This window comes from Miniopterus schreibersii, assembly GCF_964146895.1.
Source record: "Miniopterus schreibersii genome assembly, chromosome: 2".
Taxonomy (NCBI): Eukaryota; Metazoa; Chordata; class Mammalia; order Chiroptera; family Miniopteridae; genus Miniopterus; species Miniopterus schreibersii.
Genome location: NC_138102.1, coordinates 10,460,104 through 10,478,995, shown reverse-complemented (window position 1 = coordinate 10,478,995; position 18,892 = coordinate 10,460,104). Strand labels below are relative to the sequence as shown.

The following is an 18,892-nucleotide window of genomic DNA, read 5'->3' as shown; positions in this document are numbered from 1 at the left end:
ACCTTGGCACTGCCAGCATTGTGGGCTGGATAACTCTTTGGTGTCAGCGCTATCCTGTGTGTTGTAGGATGTTTAGCCGAATCCCTAGTCTCGAACCCTCTGGTTGTTAGTAGCACCTTCTCTCCCAGTTGTGACAACCAAAAATATCTCCACACACTGTGAAATGTCCCTGGGGAGGCAAAATACCTCCCGGCTGAGAACCACTGCTTCGGAGGATCAGAGCAGTAAGCCTGTTCCGTCTGAGGATCGGAGGGAGCACACAGGTGGGGGAATATCCAGCTGTGGAACCGAGTGCCAAGCTGGAGCTAATCTACAGCAAGAGCTCCTTTACCTCCTTTACCAGGTTGGTACTGGTAGCTTAGTATCTGGCTGAAGAGGGGCAACTACAGCTGGTGACATAAAATATAAAGGCTGAGAACCAGACAGGGTCTGGCAGCTTGGGCCAGGCCTCAGTCCCGGCTGTGCCTGGGAATCAGTGTGGAATTGTAAACACAAGCCTCACACCACCTCAGTCCTGAAGCAGAATTTCCAGTGAAGTCCAGGCATCGGGTACACAAGTTGGCTTCAGAAACACTCACTGGGTGAGATGACATCTGCAACACCGTACTCAGAAACTCGGAAAGAGACAGGCTAGGAACACACTGGCTCAGCACAGCAGACCTCAGCACGCTGTGTGTGAACCTCTTCAACAGCTCCCCTCCCACCCCAGGAGAGAAGAGCATCGCACACACATCCAGTGCGACTAAACTGTCCGAAGTAGGGGATTTCTCCAATTTTACTTTTACCTTCTGTCCTGAGCCCCTTGCTCTTTGGTAGTTTCCTGTTCCCTGTCCACTGCCTCCTGCTGACTTTTCTAGGCCCAGCCCCCTTGTTCTGGTATTTGCTTGGTTTGCATGTCATTTGGGCAACACTGAAGAGGTGCACTCACAGCCTTGATGACTGACTGGACTGGCACCTTCTAACTTCCCTTTACTTTAGAGGAACTGATCAGCATACATTGTACTGAGCAATGTAAAGCAAGCAATAAGCCGTAAAGCAGCAAGAGAGATCCCACAGCTACACAAGGAACATCAGCTTCACCGAGCAGCATCTCCTGCTCTATGACAAGAAAAAAAGAGAAGAAAAGGCTCCTAAGTGTGTACCATGTTTCATTTCCACCGAAACCCTGCAGCAAATTAAAAAGTACATCCATGGAGAAGCTCGGTTAAACCTGGTTAAAGTCGCTACTAGTGTAGCAATAATTCCATAACAAACCAAGAACTCTGCAAAAACACTTCCACTATTATTTTATTCAAGAAAAAAAAACAAAGACAGAGACAAAAATCCTGGTCATTTGCAGTATCTATCAGCTTTCAATTTGGCTCTCCTATTTAAAAAAACAAATAATGAAAATTAATCCATGTAAAACATTCCATATACAGTCAACTGCTACCATTTATAAATCCATGTTTAGGAATTATGTTCTCAATTTTGGTTACTATATTACCACGCCACTTATATTAAAACATTTTAATCAAAATTTTATTTTCAATTTTATGTTTCATACTAAGTGGATTCTGTTCTTATGAAAATGTTTTCCTAATCTTTAACAAATGTGCCTATGGGCTTTCTCAGTGCACAGTTTTAATTACCTCTGACTTTAAGCATGCCCTAAACTTCTATTTAACAATGCTGTGTTTTCCTAAGTGATAAAAGTTATAGGACACTGAACTTATTCTATTTCTTCTGTGTCTGTAACCTGATTATTTTTATATCCCATTCTTGATTTCTTAGAACTAGGCACTAGACGCTAATTTGCTCAGCTGGGAAAAATTCTTACATCATTTACTGACTTTAGGCAATAACTCAATCGACTAGTTAACAGGAAATGCACTGTCTTTATCAAGTAATATAAAGAAATGTCCTAAGACTAATTTTGCAATGTAGGACTTGAATGAGTGGCAGGAGACAAGCAAATTCCCCTTTATTCTGGCACTTCTTTGATTTTAGTTGTGAAGCTCAAAGTTAAACCTCTCTACCCATTTTCTTAATGTTGGAAATCCAGAGTACTACTTACCTAAATAGGAACAGTAATAAATATTAATAATGTGTGATAAATATACTGTACATTTCTGAATTCGACTTAAAGTGCTTCACTTTCACTTATTTAACTTCATATTTAGTAATTTTTAAACTGACCTATATTTACATTTTTATGAACCTGTGCCACTCTAACAGAACAGAATTTTGAAATTAGTCAAATGACTTCTTTCTAGCCTGCTTCCAACAGTTACAAAAAGATGTTGGTAAAGAAGTTTACCATGTAATTTTAGTGAAATCTGAATTTCTTACAAAATATATAAGTACTTGGAATCTAGCTATATTTAGTTAGTTTTTTTTGCTGGTCTTTTCCCAGGCTTATGATGTCCTTTTTTGGTAATATTACCATGCTCACAAATTAGAAATAAAGATAAATATTTGACAATTACAGCAATTCAAAAAGAACATTGGTTTTATATACGCCACTTCTGAGTACTTAACCATAGCTGGAAATAAGTAGAAATATACCTACCTGTCCAAAAGTGTTTCATGCAAAAATCCATCTTTCCGGGCCTTTTTAAGAATTTTACTGTCTTCTTTACTTATTTTAAGTTTGTGGTCTTGGAAGCTCTGAAATTTCTTTCTGTTAAGAAAATATCTTTCTTGAAAAATATCTCAACTTTGATTATACCTGATTACTGATGAACTTATAAATATTTTAAAAGTTTTTCATTTATTTAAAAAAATCCTATTTCTTTAATAACACACAGCCTCTCAACTACCGATGCTCTCAGTGCCCCACCAAGAGGAGGGCCGCGGTCTGGGCAGCTCTGCACGCCTCACCTCCCCCTGGAATGCGGGCTGGAGTCCCAAGTGTCCCGCTATGGAGTGTCTGGCTGGCAGTCTGTACTCACGCATTACAGCCATTCTATCAATTAACAGGGAGAACAGACAAAGCCAAGTGACTCTAGCTTTGAAAGCCAGCAGGGTAATCAGGAAAACTGAAGGAACGAGAAAAGAAAAGCCCTGAGCTCAGTGCTTTGTCCTAGTTTACAATTCACTGCCTCTTCCTGTCCTTCAGGTATTTTATTATTTTAGGCACCTTGAGAAGCACTTTCCTGTCAGACCTGTAGGTCTAAAAGGAAAAAAATACGTACACATAATTGATTTCACATTGTTTAACGTTTCCTTTGTCTTCGTCTGGAATATCATCTTTTTTCTTAGTTTCTCTTTCAGCACAGGATCTAATCTGGATATTGGAGATGAGAACCCAGTAAGTTACACATTTATCTCCCCCCTTCCCACTTTACTTACTACATGAGAACATCCTAGGTGATTTCTTATGTAAAAGAAGAAAACAATCAACTTAGCAATTAGATTCAGGAAAAGACAGGTTCTAGATATTGTTTTTATTTCTATAAAGAATTTACATAAATCATTGCTATTATTTGTTTCTCTAGAGCCCTTGCATCAGAAACACTAAAGAGAAAATTATTTGAAAAACATTTTACCGATCAGATCCTGCTGAACAATTAGGCAATAATTTAATTAACTTAATTCTGACCTCAAAGTAAATACAGCAGGACCAAACTGTCCCTGATATATAGTGTTCACTTTATAACACTGAAAGCTTAAGGTAGTAGCTATTTTACTTTGCATAGGCTATTACCAAATACTTTCAAACTTTTAACATAACACAATTGTTTTTACCTAACTAGACTCCACCCCTTTCAAATACTCCTTATATTCTAAGTTTTGACTGACATTTACTATCCTGTCATAAATGAACAGACACAGGTACGGCAATTAAGATCTGAGTTTTAGATGAAAATTATTTGAGAGTCTGGTGGAGAAAATACCTTTTGGGGAAACTTTGGAATACATTCTGAAATTTCTAATTTTTGTGCTATGTAGATTTCTCTCTCCACCAATCAACTCCAGATATGAAATGAAGAGTTACTGGTATTATTCTTGTTTTAAAAGATTAGTAATATTTTTCAAAGTAAAAAGAATACTGAAACACTAAAACTGATTATGAAAATCAAGAATATTTAAATAGTAAAATCAAATATATGACATGGAATTTAACACAACGCATGTACAGATACTTGATAGGTGCTTTTAAATTGTGCTGGTGGTAGAGAAAATGTGACATGGATTTTATGCTTTATTTATAAGGATTGAGGCATTCCCCCATTTGTCTGAGCCGTGCACTATGGCCTGCCCAAATGCAGTACAAACACAAACTCTGGATCAGACTTTCCGGAACCTGTGCTCCCTGGGGTCCGGAATGCTCAGCACTGAGACAGAATGCCAAGAAAGAGAACACCACATCAGGAAGGTGGTAACTAAGCCTTAAAGGCCTTCATCAGGTTTCAGTCAAGATAACTATATGACTTATCTATTTTGTAGTTTTAGTTAAAATTTTACCTTGATGTGAAGATATCTGTATAACTTTTATAATGAAGTAAAACACAATATGATTAGGGAATTTAGCCTGGAATGAGCAACTTTTATTTCCATCTTAGTGACTGATACCAAATTAAAACACATTTGTTTTATGTGCTTCATGTTCCTCCTCATGTAAAGCCTTTTACATATTCATCCAAAGATCCAGAAAGTGATGGCAAGAGCTCTGAAAATTCTGCTGTGACTTTTATATTTTATAAAGTGACTAGCAACAGTGCTCAAGGACAAAACAACTCAAAACTCAGTAACCTGCTCACAGGTGTAGGTGGGAGTGTAAGTTAGTACAGCCCCTACGGAGGGTTCTCGGCAGAATCTAAACAATTACAGATGTTTATACCCACTGACCCTGTAACTCTGCTTCTGGGGATTTATCCTCGGATATACTTGCACACCCACAAAATGATGCATATTCAAAGTTATGTGCTGCAGCATTGCCTATAACAGCAAAAGACTGGAAATACCTAAATTTCCATTTATAAGGAACTGATTAAATAAATTATGGCACACCCCTAAAATACAGTATTATGTAGCTGTTAAAAAAGAGAGGAAGAAGAAAAAAGGAGAGGGAAAACTTTCCATGTAATGATGAAGGAAAATCTTCAAGATAAAATGTGAAGGAAAAAAATCCAATGTCTAAAGGAGTGTGTACAGGAGGCTAACTTCAGTGTAAACAAGTAGAAAATGACAAATATATTCATATTTTTATTCAGAGACTCTAGAAGGATGGGAGATGTGTTTATATATGCTTATATTTAAAAAATTTTGAACCATGTGAACATTTTTATTTAAAAATTTAAGTTTTAAAATGCAGGTAAGAAAAAAAAAAGCTAGGCCTAAAAAACATGTGAAGTATTCAGGAAAAGATTCTAATACACGGAGATAATAGCAAAGGAGCTCACAGATGTACTAATTTCTCTACCATGTTGTGCAAACGCACCATCAGTTATAGGATTTATAATTAAAAACAAGGCTTATTTGGAGCACAGTATAAAAAACTATGAAGTAAATCTTTTCAAGTGATAGTAAATCATTTTCCAACATTTTAAAGAGCTTTAGTCACATCACGTGACAGGTATTAATCTATGGAAATATGCCATGGTTACCTTGATCATTTCTTCCTCTCCCGCTGTCTTACTTTTTGCTTCTATATCGCCTGCCTCATTGCACCTGATAAAGCAGCTATTTGAGGCCAATAAAGCCATTTTCCCCTAAATAAAATAACAAAAACAGTTATGAGAATACCTTCAAAAGAATTCTTAAGTCTCAAGACTAAATTAATTCCCCCCTCCCATGAGTCTAAAAGTAATCAGGAAAAAGAATTTGGAGAAAACCTGGAAAATAAAAAGAAAAACACATAGAAAACTAAAATAACCTATAATCTAATTATTCAAAGATAACCACAATAAGTATTTTTAGTATATTCTATTAGCAGGACTAAATTCTAATTAGATGATATAGAACTGTTTCCTTTGGTCTAAAAGATCTATTGAGGATAAAACTAATTTGAGTTTGAAAAAAAAATAGCTTTAAACACAATAAAAAATTATAACACACAATAATTTACTCAAATAGTTGTGATTTAAGTAAAATTTTTCTCCATAACTAGAAAATATAAGACTATACCATATAAAAGCTAGCCTTTGGTGCCTTTGAATTTATGTTCAGAACTTTCAGAATCAATGTTTGAGAAACTTGTGTGTGTGGAAAGAAACATTCACATTCTTTTTAGTTATTTAATGCTGTATTATCTGATTCTGATAAAACTTCGAAAACTCATTTTCTTGTGTATCTAAACCAAGATTATAAATTTGATTAGTTCAATTTCCTTACATATATAAGGTTTAATCATAACTTGTACATAGTTGATTGTTTTGGAAAACTGACTACCTCAAACAAAATATCCACAATTACAAAAATGTGTTAATAACCTTATATCATATCCAGTTACAAAAGTGCTAATAACATGGATCTGATTTAATTTACTTGAGGTGGCAAGGGGTGGGTTTTCTGTCACCTGGATGACCCCTGGTGAGCCTGGAAATGGCTGTACAGTCCCAGGTGATTTATACCTGCAATCAAATTTTACTTGTAACATCAGGGACTTTTAAGTTTTTCTTTAATTTGTATTTTAAGAACTTAATGTCTTTCCCCAAAATAAAGTGAGATGAACGTCCCTAAAGTTCAGTATGAGCAGTAGTATCTGACTCACCATCCTAACTTTCTGATATAATGGCCTTTTCTGTTGATATAATTTTTATTATAAACATCTTATTATATTGATAGGATCATCTACAAGGTGTTGCAACCTATTAGTAGTTCATGAAATCAATTTAGAGGGTTCTGGCCAGTACTGGGGGGAAAATAAAAAGACACAGAAACTGAGGTAAAACAGAAAATACCAGACTGCAAACATGTAGATAAGTACTATTAAGTATAGCTCCTGTTTCAGTTATGTGTGTGCACTAGGCTGCAATGTGCAAAGGAAAAATGTCTTCCTCACTGGACTGGAGTGAACAAGTTTGCAAGTCAGTGATCCAGAGGTTTTATCCCAGGGCATGAGGGGATCAGTCTAAGTAATTGTACTTTTAGGTGGATGTTTGGCTAATTTATCACTGTGGAAACATGGCTAGTGGCTGCCATTTTGGACAGTGTAGTTCTATATATATAACTTTACATTCTGTTTTTTATTGCAAGCATTACATCTCATATGTTATATAGTAAACATTTTCTAAATTCATTATTCTTCAGATATACTGCTTTAATAGATATGTAATATTCTTTTATAGATGCATTAAAGTGTATTTTTTTGCTATCATAAATAGTGCTGCTGGTTATTTCTATACATGAAGATTGCTGATTTATCCCTAGAAGAGATTCCTTACATCGACCAGCAGCTTTTCATATACAACAATAGCACTTACATCTTGAAAGACGGGTTCCCACTGTTCTCTGGGTCCGATTGCGTCTGAACGCCCAACAACAAGTCCGTCCGAATTTATGCCAAGGTATTTTCCATAGCCAGATTTTAGGGCAACTCTTCAGGTTAACGAAGAAGGTAAAATGTTAGAAACTGAGAAAGAAAATCAAATATGGAACATAAAAGTGATGTGTATTTGTATAGAAGTTCAGACTAGCCATAGTTCAAATATTCAAAAGCCACATGTGACGAGTGGCTCCCATGTTGGACAGAGTAGTTCTACATATACACTGTCATATTCTGCTTTTTACTGCAAGTATTATGTTATATATTACACAGCAAACATTTTCCAAATGCTTTATTCTTAAAACATATAAAAAAGCTTGTGTTTCTTGATTCTTCTTGTTTTTACTCTTGAAAAGTCCTCCACTGTACTTATTGGCCATTCAAAGGAAGTATAGAAATAATCATCTTAATCTTGTTTTTTAAAGAAAAAATATGATTTCTACGTTTTTAGTTTACCAATCCCGTGATGCCAGCAGAATGACTTTATACTCATTTATAGGTTAATGATAACATAACACAACTCTTGATCATCTTGACATAGCCAATGACTAGAATATGAAATTCAGTTTCTCTGTCTACCACACAAAGCATCACTCTGTACTTCTGTACTTCATTTTAAAAGCTCAGCTTATGAAATGCCTGTAAAAACAGTGAGTCAAATGGTCTTTTCGTCTTTATGACTATGTGACATTCTCTGCTGGTTTCAACAATATTCCTTTCTTCTATCCTGTCTCTTGATTTCTAACCCATGAGTTTATGTGCCATAGCAACAGCAGACAGCTTTTGTCTTATGTCTGTTTTCATCACAGGACCTTTCTAATCTATATCTTACTTGGTCTATGACATCATTAATTCTCATTTTTTTCCAGCATAGTATTATATATAGCAGAGAAATCATAATGTATGTTTTTATCTGGGGCTTTAATTCTCTTTTAAAGACATGGTTACTGAAAATGTAACTTAATAATACCTAAATATCAACTGGACATGTAAATAATATTATATATATATACGTACATATATATATTTTAAAAAATATGTCTTTATTGAGTTCAGAGAGAGAAAGGGAGAGGGAGAAAGAGACAGAAACATCAATGATGAAAGAGTCACTGACTGGCTGCCTCCTGCACGCCCCCGACTGGGGATCAAGCATGCAACCCAGGCATGTGCCCTGACCGGGAATCGAACTGCAATCTCCTGGATCCTAGGTCAATGCTCAGATGGTCAACTGCTGAGCCATGCCAGCAAGGGAATAATGTTATATTTTATTAAATATCACAAAATACACTTCCCAACAATACTGTTTTGCTTTTTAAAATCAAAAGTACTCTGTGGGCATAAGTTAGCTATATATTGAAATTTTTTAATGAATAAAATTAAATTAAAAAAAATCAAAGGTTATTAATTATAGTTTAATGCAGGCTTACCTGGAATCAGACAATTTGACAGCTGTGAACTGCTCTGGAGGACTAGGGCCCTCATCAACTAAAGGAGAAAAAAACATTTAAAAATAAAGTTAACATTTGTTATAAATATACATGTAAAGATATTCCTTAGTTTTAAAAATGTAGTTTTCCTTTTAAAATTAAATGTAAGAATATTACATTATGATAGTTATAATGTCATAGTCACACTATCAAAACCTATTTTATCTTCTTATAACTGCAGTGTTAGTTTTACATGCTTAATAAGAAAGGTCAGCATGATGCTTAGTCACTTCCAAGATATTCTCTTCGCATTTTAAAATGCAGTCTGTCATACATGGGCAAACCACTTCATATTTAAAAAACTAAATGCTTTAATTCAAGCAATGACCCTTCAGACTGAAGACTTGCCTTTACTCTCCTGATTACTTCGTATCACAATGCGTCCTGTGACGGCTAAGGGAATGGGAAGACTTGACTTGTGCGGTGCTCCAGGCTAGTTTTGGCAAAAGGTCTGAAGGATACAGGAATTTGAACTTTGACTCAGCCAAGTTTTCTACTTTCCCACATGATTGCAATTATTCACGTTGTTTTTGATTTCCACAGATATTCTTCTCGAACTATAAAAAAATGTTTTCAAATTCTTATACTAGAAAGAGGGAGTTGCCAATAATTGGTAAATACGGAGGAAAGAAAAAGTGGAAGAGTCAAATGCAGCAGATCCATTCCTTTGGAAGACACTTGAGATTAGTGAGATACTGGCCTAAGTGAACAAACGCAGTAAAATGTGTACTTTCCCTTTAATCCCTTCTACTGGCACAAACCTTCTTTATGTGGAGCTCCCAGGGTAAAGAGTCCATTGTCAAGCGCATGTATGTAGGTTCCTTTATCCATTTCAATTGCTATGGTTCCTGAAATTTCACCAAAGTTTGTTACTGTCCACCAGATTCCTAAAAAAGAAAATCAATATTTAACATTTATATTTTAGATTTGACACAAGGTTCTTACTTGTTATTGTTGTTATAACGCACTTTGCAAAACTTTATTTTGCAGTTCTCAGAAATAATAGAGGCCTCATATACCTTTTACTCACTTTCTCCGAAAGGTTAACACCTTGCATAACTTTGCTATTGATAGTATAACATCAAAACCAGGACACTGACAATGATTCAATCCATTAATTTAGTAACATCTCAGACTAAAAGGTCAATATACAGAAATCAATTGTATCTTTATATACAACTGAAAAATAAAATTTCAAAGTTCTATTTACAGTAGTGTAAAATTATGAAATACTTAAGAATTTAAAAAAGATATGGAAGACAGCTACACTAAAAACTGCAAATTAGCCCAGCCGGGCATGGCTCAGTGGTTGAGCATCGACCTAGAATCCAGGAGATGGAGGTTTGATTCCTGGTCAGGGCATATGCCCGGGTTGTGGGCTCGATCCGTCAGGGGTGTGCAGGAGGCAGCTGATCAATGATGACTCTCTCATCACTGATGTTTCTCTCTCCCCCTCCTTCCTCTCTCTGAAATCAATAAAGATATATTTTTTAAAAACACAAAAAAACCCCTGCAGATTATTGAGAGTCAATGTTGTTAAGATGTGAAGTCTCCCCAAATGATCTAGATTCAATACAATTCCCCAGAAAATCCAACAGGCTTTACTGTAGAAAGTGATAAACTGACTATAAAATTTATATGTAAGTGCAAAGGATCTATAATAGTCAAAACATTCTTGAAGATGAAGTATAAAGTTGGAAAACTATCACCTGATTTCAAGACTTAATGTTAAGTGACAGTAATCAAGACAAATACATCAGCAGGACAACAGAAATAGAGAAATTAATGGAACAGAGTCCAAAAATAGACCAACACATACAAAATCAACTGATTTTTGACAAAGACACCAAAGCAGTTTAATGGGGAAAGGAAAGTCTATTCAACAGTATTGCTGAATCTACTGGATAAAAACCTGGGGGGAAAAAGGAAAAAAAAGAATGCTGATCCTTACCTCATACCCCAAATTAATTTGAGATGAATCATAGACCTAATGTAAGACCCAAAAATGAGCATGTAAAAAGAAATGTAGAAGAATGTCTTTGTGACCTTGGGGTAAGCAAGGATTTCTTAGACTGGAGAATTAAGGTGGTAGCCATAATAGGAAAGAATTAACTGGGCTTTACAAAAATTATAAACTTATCAAAAAACACTTAAGAAAATGAAAAGTCAAACCACAACCTGAGGAAAAAAGAGTAATAGAATTTTAATACTTTCTTGGTGGGAGGGTAAAAGGCTATAAACACTTTAGAAAACTTTTGGCAGTTTTTTATATAAATATTCACTTTTCCTTTGACATAGCATTTCTACACACCTAGACATCTATCCAAGATAATTACCCTAATTTTAGAATTGTTGATTTGGTCTTTCAAAAAAATGTGAGATTTTTCTGGAATATTAGCTTTATACCAGTTCATACAAAATGTAAAGGAGCCATAATTTATGAACTTTCAAAACGCAACCTGCCAAGTTTTAGGAGAAATAACTGCTTTAAAGTATAGGTGTGGAAAGAAGGGTTAACTAGAAAACAGGCTAGTTAAGTATGTTTGGGCCAGTTCACTGCTGGTACCATTTATAGGCTACCTTGATGTTTAATTAAGATTTCCATTCATTTCATTGTATAAAAGAAATTATTTTTACTGTGAATATATTTCTTTTGTAGGGATATACAAATCACTGGTTTAAAATGCATGTATGTTCAAAGAAAATAAAGTCACTGAATAACATTGTTTTCAATGATGTATCATCATAACATTGGAGAGAGAAAAAAAATCAATTCCTAGCTGGGGCCACTGTGTGTGGAGTCGGTATGTTCTCCCCTTTCTGTGTGGGTTTTCTCCGGGTCTCAGGTTTCCACCTACATCACAACGATGTGCACGTGAGGTGAACTGGCGTGTCTCGACTGTCCAGGTCTGAGTGTGGGAGTGCACGTGAGTGTGCTCTGCAATGGAAGGGTATCCTGTTCAGGGCTGGTGCCTGCCTTGTGTCCTAAGTTGCAAGGAGAGGCTCTGGTCACCTGCAACCTGAACTGGAATAAGGGGGTTGGAAGAGAAGGATCTTTCTTGTTCATGTTCATCTTGCTTAAAGGTATGCACAGCTTGTATTGATGTCAATGGTTAATATCAGAAGTATTCTGGGTCTTTCTTTAGAAGGTTGGTGATGTTTTTGTGACCAGAAATATGCTGCAGGAGCTTAACTCTTGTTTACATCCATCGGCCGGTGGAAAAACTGGTTCCATGACACCTACATCATTTCACTTACAGTTCAGTTTCCAAGAACCTATGGACAACTTTGCTAAATTGGGACTTACTGTAATTTGTAAAATATATTTGGTTAAATATTTATATCAGGCCTGGAAAATTATGTATCAGAATCTGGGCTATTAAGTAGACTAATGGTGTCTACTAAATCAGAGGGCTGTTTCCTCTCCTGGGCTTTGTTCTGATGGTGGAGAAAAGGCATCAGTGACATCTACTGCGCTGGAGAGCGAGAGAAACCTACAACCGTAATACCTGGGCACTTTGAGACAAGTATGAATGGGCCATAAATTGCTCCTACTTTCTTTTTACTACTTACCTCTACCTAGGAAAATGTTTTTAAGGAATCTCACCCAGGGTTAACTGTTCTCAGAACGCAGGAAGCGCACTCACCAACAGCATCAAGCTGTGTCTCGTCGGCCTCCTCCCTCGTCTTCTTCTCTCTGCTCCTTTTCTTCTTACTACAGGACGTAATCAGTACAGAGGAGTTTAGATACGCTGATCTGCATTTTAAATATCACGGGTGGAATTCTAGAAGGCTCTTTTAAGCTGTACATTGATTTATAAATTTACATCGATATGACTCTTACTTCTAATGGTGAGATGCTGCTTCTGATCCTGTATATACTGAGTCACAGTTAAGAGTACAGACCCTGGAGCTAGTCCACCTGAATTTAAATCCTGATTCTAATCACTTCTCAGCTCTGTGATTTTTGGCAAAACTGACTGTTTCCCAACCTATAAAATAAGAATAATTTAACCCAACTCTTAAGGTTATTGTGAGGATTAAGAGTTAATAGTATGTACTTTCGTATGCTGCTGGTGAGAACGTATAATAGTGCAGCCACTTTGAAATTAGTTTGGGGGTTCCTCAAAAAGTTAAACACAGAGTTACCATATGACCTAACCATTCCTCTCCTAGGTATACACACAAGAGAAATGAGAACATATGTCCATATGCTAACTGTATAAGAATATTTATTTCTGCTCTGATCTTTATTTCCTTTCTTCTAGTCACTCTGGGCTTTGTTTGTTGTTCTTTCTTAAGTTCCTTTAAGTGTAAAGTTAGATTGTTTATTTAAGCTTTTTCCAATCTCCTGGATCATAGCTGTGGATGCTCAACCGCTGAGCCATGACGGGTGGACCTTTTTCTTGTTTCTTGAGATAGGCCTGTAATGCTATGAATTTCCCTCTTAGGACTGCTTTCCCTGTGTCCCCCAAAACCTGGGGTTGTGTTCTCATTTTCACTGTATAAAAATATTTGTAGCACTATTATTCATACTGGCCAAAAAGTGGAAAAACCCAAATGCCCATCAATAGCTGAATGGATAAACAAAATGTGTTATATTCATAAATTTTACATTCACGATGAAATGTTACTCAGCTATAGAAGGAATGAGTCCTGAGACATGTCCCAACACGGATGGACCTTGAGAATGTCTTGTTAAGTAAAAGAAGCCAGATACAAAAGGCTGCACATTGTATGATTACATTTGTGTGAACTACTGAGAACAGGCCAATCCGCAGCGATGGAAAGCAGATTAGTGGTGGCCGGGGACGGGGACAGGGACGGGGAGGGGAGGATGGGAGGAGTGAGCGCTGGATGGGTAAGGGGTTTCCTTCTGAGGTGAGGAAACGTTTAGCAATTAGTGATGAACCTTGTGAATATACTAAAAAAAACCCACCTGCACTTTGAATTTGTCCTTCAAAAGGCTGAGTTTTATGGTATGTAAATTGTATCGCAATAATTAAAAAACCCCAGGGGTGATTTAAAAAAGTTATTATGCGGTGTCCACAACAGTTCTTGGCCCACAAAAGTGCTACACATGTATACAGCATGCTCAGCATCTAGGGTGACTGTAAGGCGAGTCAGTTAGGTCCGCTCCAGGAGCGACTCGCCCTCCTTCCCGAGCCCGGGCGGCGGAGGCTCAGGCTCCCCGGGCAGCGGAGGCTCAGGCTCCCCGGGCAGCGGCTCCGCCGGAGGCTCAGGCTCCCCGGGCAGCAGCCCCGGCCGGAGGCTCAGGCTCCCCGGGCAGCGGCGGCTCAGGCTCCCCGGGCAGCGGCTCCGCCGGAGGCTCAGGCTCCCCGGGCAGCGGAGGCTCAGGCTCCCCGGGCAGCGGCTCCGCCGGAGGCTCGGGCTCCTCGGGCAGCAGCCCCGGCCGGAGGCTCAGGCTCCCCGGGCAGCGGCCCCGGCCGGAGGCTCGGGCTCCTCGGGCAGCAGCCCCGGCCGGAGGCTCAGGCTCCCCGGGCAGCGGCCCCGGCCGGAGGCTCAGGCTCCCCGGGCAGCGGCTCCGCCGGAGGCTCAGGCTCCCCGGGCGGCGGAGGCTCAGGCTCCCCGGGCAGCGGCTCCGCCGGAGGCTCAGGCTCCCCGGGCGGCGGAGGCTCAGGCTCCCCGGGCAGCGGCTCCGCCGGAGGCTCAGGCTCCCCGGGCGGCGGAGGCTCAGGCTCCCCGGGCAGCGGCCCCGGCCGGAGGCTCAGGCTCCCCGGGCAGCGGAGGCTCAGGCTCCCCGGGCAGCGGCTCCGCCGGAGGCTCAGGCTCCCCGGGCAGCAGCCCCGGCCGGAGGCTCAGGCTCCCCGGGCAGCGGAGGCTCAGGCTCCCCGGGCAGCGGCTCCGCCGGAGGCTCAGGCTCCCCGGGCAGCGGCTCCGCCGGAGGCTCAGGCTCCCCGGGCAGCGGAGGCTCAGGCTCCCCGGGCAGCGGAGGCTCAGGCTCCCCGGGCAGCGGCTCCGCCGGAGGCTCGGGCTCCCCGGGCAGCGGCTCCGCCGGAGGCTCAGGCTCCCCGGGCAGCGGCTCCGCCGGAGGCTCAGGCTCCCCGGGCAGCGGCTCCGCCGGAGGCTCAGGCTCCCCGGGCAGCGGAGGCTCAGGCTCCCCGGGCAGCGGAGGCTCAGGCTCCCCGGGCAGCGGCTCCGCCGGAGGCTCGGGCTCCTCGGGCAGCGGCTCCGCCGGAGGCTCGGGCTCCTCGGGCAGCAGCCCCGGCCGGAGGCTCAGGCTCCCCGGGCGGCGGAGGCTCAGGCTCCCCGGGCAGCGGCCCCGGCCGGAGGCTCAGGCTCCCCGGGCGCCGGCGGCCCCTCTCTAGGCGAGCGACGGGGGCGCGGGGGCCTGGCGGGCTCGCCGCGGTCACGGCGCGCAGCCCCTCCCCGTCGGGCCGCCCGCTCCTCGCGCGGAAGGCGCGTCCGGAACCGCCCGCGGCGGAACAATCGCCCTCGCGGAGGCGACCCGCGGGCCCACGGGAGGGGCGGGGGCGGGGCTCGCAAGGCTCCCGGGCCCTGGACCCACCGCCTCTCCCCTGTGGGCGAGCCGGGGCCGAGCCGCCGCCTCGGGGAGCCCGCGCCGGTCCCGGGCCGGGGGCCTGAGGGCGCCGAGCCGCCGCGCCTACCTCTTGGCCTTGGTCCCCTTGAGCACGAGCTTGGTGGACTTCACGTAGGAGTATTCGGCCATGGCGCCGGGGACGCTGCGGCGGGACGGCGGGAGCGCGAACGGCCGGCAGAGGCACGCGAGTGGGGACGGGGACCCCGGGCTGCTTTGCCCCGAACTCCGAGTCCCGGCCGGAGCGCCGCTTCCTGTTTACTGCCCCGGCTACGGCAGCCGCAGAGGCTCTAAATACGTCACCGCTCGTTCGCTCGGCCCGGACGGCCCGCTCGGGAAACCCGGGGAGACGCGCCCTCTGGCGGTCGGAGCGGGTCTAGCAGCCGTGGCCGGCGTCTCTCGCCGCCGTGGGGAGGAGTCAGCGCCGCCAGCGCCCCGCTGGCTTTGGACGACTGCACGAGCCGTTTCAGTTCGATTCCGTAAACGTCTCTGGCAGTGTTTTAACCAGGGCGACCCGAGTGATGCACTGCAGGGAACAATTAGGGAACATAACAAAAGGTGTCGAAATTTGGGCCGCAGGGTTCAAAAGTGCTGCGGGAATTTGGGTGCAGGCGCAGGCGCAGGCGCAGGTGCACGCGCAGGCGCAGGTGCAGGGGGTGGGAGGGTGGCATGGGAAACGAACACCCTGGGCAATCTGCGTGCAGGGCTGGCCTTGAGAGAGCCACGTAAGAAGGGCTCCTGCCCGCTCTGATCCCCTCGGCCGTTTCCCAGCTCAGCTCCGCGCAGGTGGAGGCAGGCAGAGGACGTCCGCGCTGCCCAGGAGCGCTGCGGGCAGAGGTGCCGAGGCCCCCTGGCTCTCGGCCTCTGAGCGCTGCGCCAGCCCGCGCCCCTCCCCGCCTTGGCTGGAGGGAGACTCGCCCTCTTCAGAGGACGAGTGATCAGCAGAGGCCTGCAGAGGGCGGGGGCCCCCCCGAATGTGGTGCCTCGGGGGTCAGAAGCAAACGGCAGTGGGGGACGGGAAACTGCACACAGGGTGGCAGTGCCCGCCCCGGGCAAGACAGGCTTGGCCACGCGCTGGCAGATGCACAGGGCGCTCCAGAGGAGTGCCAGCAGGGGCCAGGGAGTCCCAGAAGAGGGGGCCCCCGCCCCCCGCCCGAGTGCACCCCTCAAATGTGACTTTCCTCCCGGCCCAGGTGCCTTTTGCAGGATAAACAGCACAGAGGGTAGATCCCCCCCCCCCCCAAGGAAGCAGCCTTGAGTTTGAACTTTGATCGGAGGGAGCACTCAGGAGATCGAGTGAGTGGGAAAAGGCCAGTGCATTTCACTGGCAAGTTCAGCACTTTCCCACCCTCTGCTGAGGGATAATAGAATGAGATCAGTTAGAGAAAGAAAAGACCTTTTTAAAAAACTTTTTGCACCTATGTGCAGTTTATGTGACATTTCAACATTTTTACGTGTCAACAGGTAAGGTGCCTTGTGAGAGCTCCATAAATATTACTATTTATTGTTTTATTTCTAGTCGGCTTCATTTATTCGCCTTTGTATTTCTAGCTAGCTTTCGGCTCGATTTTCGGTGGCAATGAGTTAACGGTCACAGCTTAGGTAGCTCAGAACCTCCATGTGGCGCCACAGTTGTCCCGTCCTGCTTGCTTTCCCTGCGTCCATCCACACGCTTTTCTCCTAAGTGACTAGACGGCCTCCCTGCCCCAGGTAGTCCAGGATTATCTCCCCATCTCAAGGCCCTTAATTTAATCGTGTGTGTACAGTCCCTTGTGCCATGTAAGGTGACAATTCACAGGCTCCAGAGAAGGCCTCTTGGTGGGGCGGGGCCTTACTCAGCCCACCCCAAAGGCCCCTCAAACTTGCTAATTTTGTCCACTTGATCTCAGAACCTGGAACACGTTGGCCTCTGAGTGAATGTTGAGTCAGTGGGCACACATTTCAGTTTACAGGTTGCTGCCACATTGCACCCCCCCCCCCCACCTCTGGGCGGAACGTCTATGTAAGAATCAAACAGCCAGAACTAAAGATAAAATCCGTACTTTCTGCAGTGGGGTTTGGGGGGGATGGTGTTTTAATGTGAAGGTATACCCGGTCTGTATTCCTCCCTGCAAGTAACAGAAATAAACTGTGGCCCACTTAAGCAGAATAAGAATTTAATGGAAGATATTATGTTTCCATCTCCTTGACATTCAGGTTGAAGTTGGTTATGTTAGTCCTCAGGTTAAGTTGCATGGCCTGAAACCCCTTTCCGTTTATTTCTACTAGTAAAGATCTGATCCATCAAGTTTTTCTCAAATGCCACTTTCACGAAGCATTTTCCGGCCTCCAATCAAATATAATCTCTCCTAGGGATCTCCCTAACAACGTGTTTAGACCGACCTTGTGATTTTACACATTCCGTCTCCCTGTTTCTTCCTTCACTAACGGGGTGCTGGAGTGGACAGCTTACCAACCAGTTTTGTGGGATGCTAAGCTCAGTGGGGGGTAGGTCTGCACCGCCCCCTACAAAAGCTGAAGGGGAGTGGGCTTCCTCTCCCAGCTTCCTGGCTGCTGTAGCATGGCCACACACCTGGACCCAACCAGTCTGGTCCTGGAGTTTTGAACCTGATGGCATGTTGCAAAGGACGGGGGACAGAGATGCTTCTGAGCAGCTGTAGCAGAGATGCAAGTTCTGGCTGCGGCAGCCAGTGCCCAGGCCCAGCAGGACCCAGCTGCTGGTGCGGGGTGTCAATTGGCAACAACCCGGAGGTGGCATCCTAAACAGGTTGTTTCTGTGGGATGACCTCGGCTTTCCTTGGCTTCTACCTCGGTTCTCCAGCACCGGCAATGATTTTGTGAACTGTCCGGTGCCTTTTTTTTTCCTCTATAGACTGTATATTTGTGTTCCCTCCAAATTCATAGGTTGAAACCTAATCCACAATGAGATGGCATTTGGAGGTAGGGTCTGTGGGAGGTGATTAGTGCCTTTATTAAAGAGGCCCAAGAGAGCTACCCCGCCCTTTCTGCCATGTGAAGGCCCATTAACATACCCCTGCATCCCGGCATCCCCCTGGAGTCAGTGAGACACCCTACTGGAGAAAAGTATGAGTTTTATTTTTAATTCTGGCTCAGAGTAACAGGGTTACTAGTAGGGTTAATGGGCACTATGAACCAAGGAGATGAGTAACAAACTTTCTGTGAAACCAATTCTTAAAGGTGAAACAAAATCCTCTTGTGGACAATGTTTCCAATCAGTTGTTACCGTAAATTTGTTAAGCAACCCAGTGTATCATGTTAATCCACCATGGTGTTTGATAGACTAGTTTTGTATGTTCAGGGTAATTTTCCCCCTCTTTAAGGTAAAGCTTTTGGAAAAAAAAGGACCTCTAGACC

General features: G+C 43.2%; 1 protein-coding gene across 1 annotated transcript; it reads right to left on the bottom strand.

Moving 5' to 3' along the window:
• Nucleotides 1-1,261: 1,261 nt before the first annotated feature.
• FRG1 (FSHD region gene 1) lies at nucleotides 1,262-15,794 on the bottom strand. The gene is made up of 9 exons (XM_081127685.1): nucleotides 15,588-15,794; nucleotides 12,606-12,673; nucleotides 9,720-9,845; nucleotides 8,899-8,956; nucleotides 7,410-7,524; nucleotides 5,592-5,696; nucleotides 3,177-3,268; nucleotides 2,552-2,662; nucleotides 1,262-1,366 (listed from the first exon to the last, which is right to left on the bottom strand). Exons 1-9 carry the CDS (start codon nucleotides 15,647-15,649, stop codon nucleotides 1,330-1,332), a joined length of 774 nt encoding a protein of 257 aa, XP_080983811.1. The 5' UTR covers nucleotides 15,650-15,794; the 3' UTR covers nucleotides 1,262-1,329.
• Nucleotides 15,795-18,892: the final 3,098 nt, after the last annotated feature.

Bases quoted from the DNA above. Each gene is read 5' to 3' on its own strand.
- FRG1 (XM_081127685.1), bottom strand. From the start codon at position 15,649: ATGGCCGAATACTCCTACGTGAAGTCCACCAAGCTCGTGCTCAAGGGG. The intron at 9,846-12,605 runs GTGAGTGCGCTT...TTTCTTTTTTAG, and splicing joins GACACAGCTTGATGCTGTTG to GAATCTGGTGGACAGTAACA. The intron at 1,367-2,551 runs GTAGGTATATTT...TTTTTTAAATAG, and splicing joins CATGAAACACTTTTGGACAG to GAGAGCCAAATTGAAAGCTG.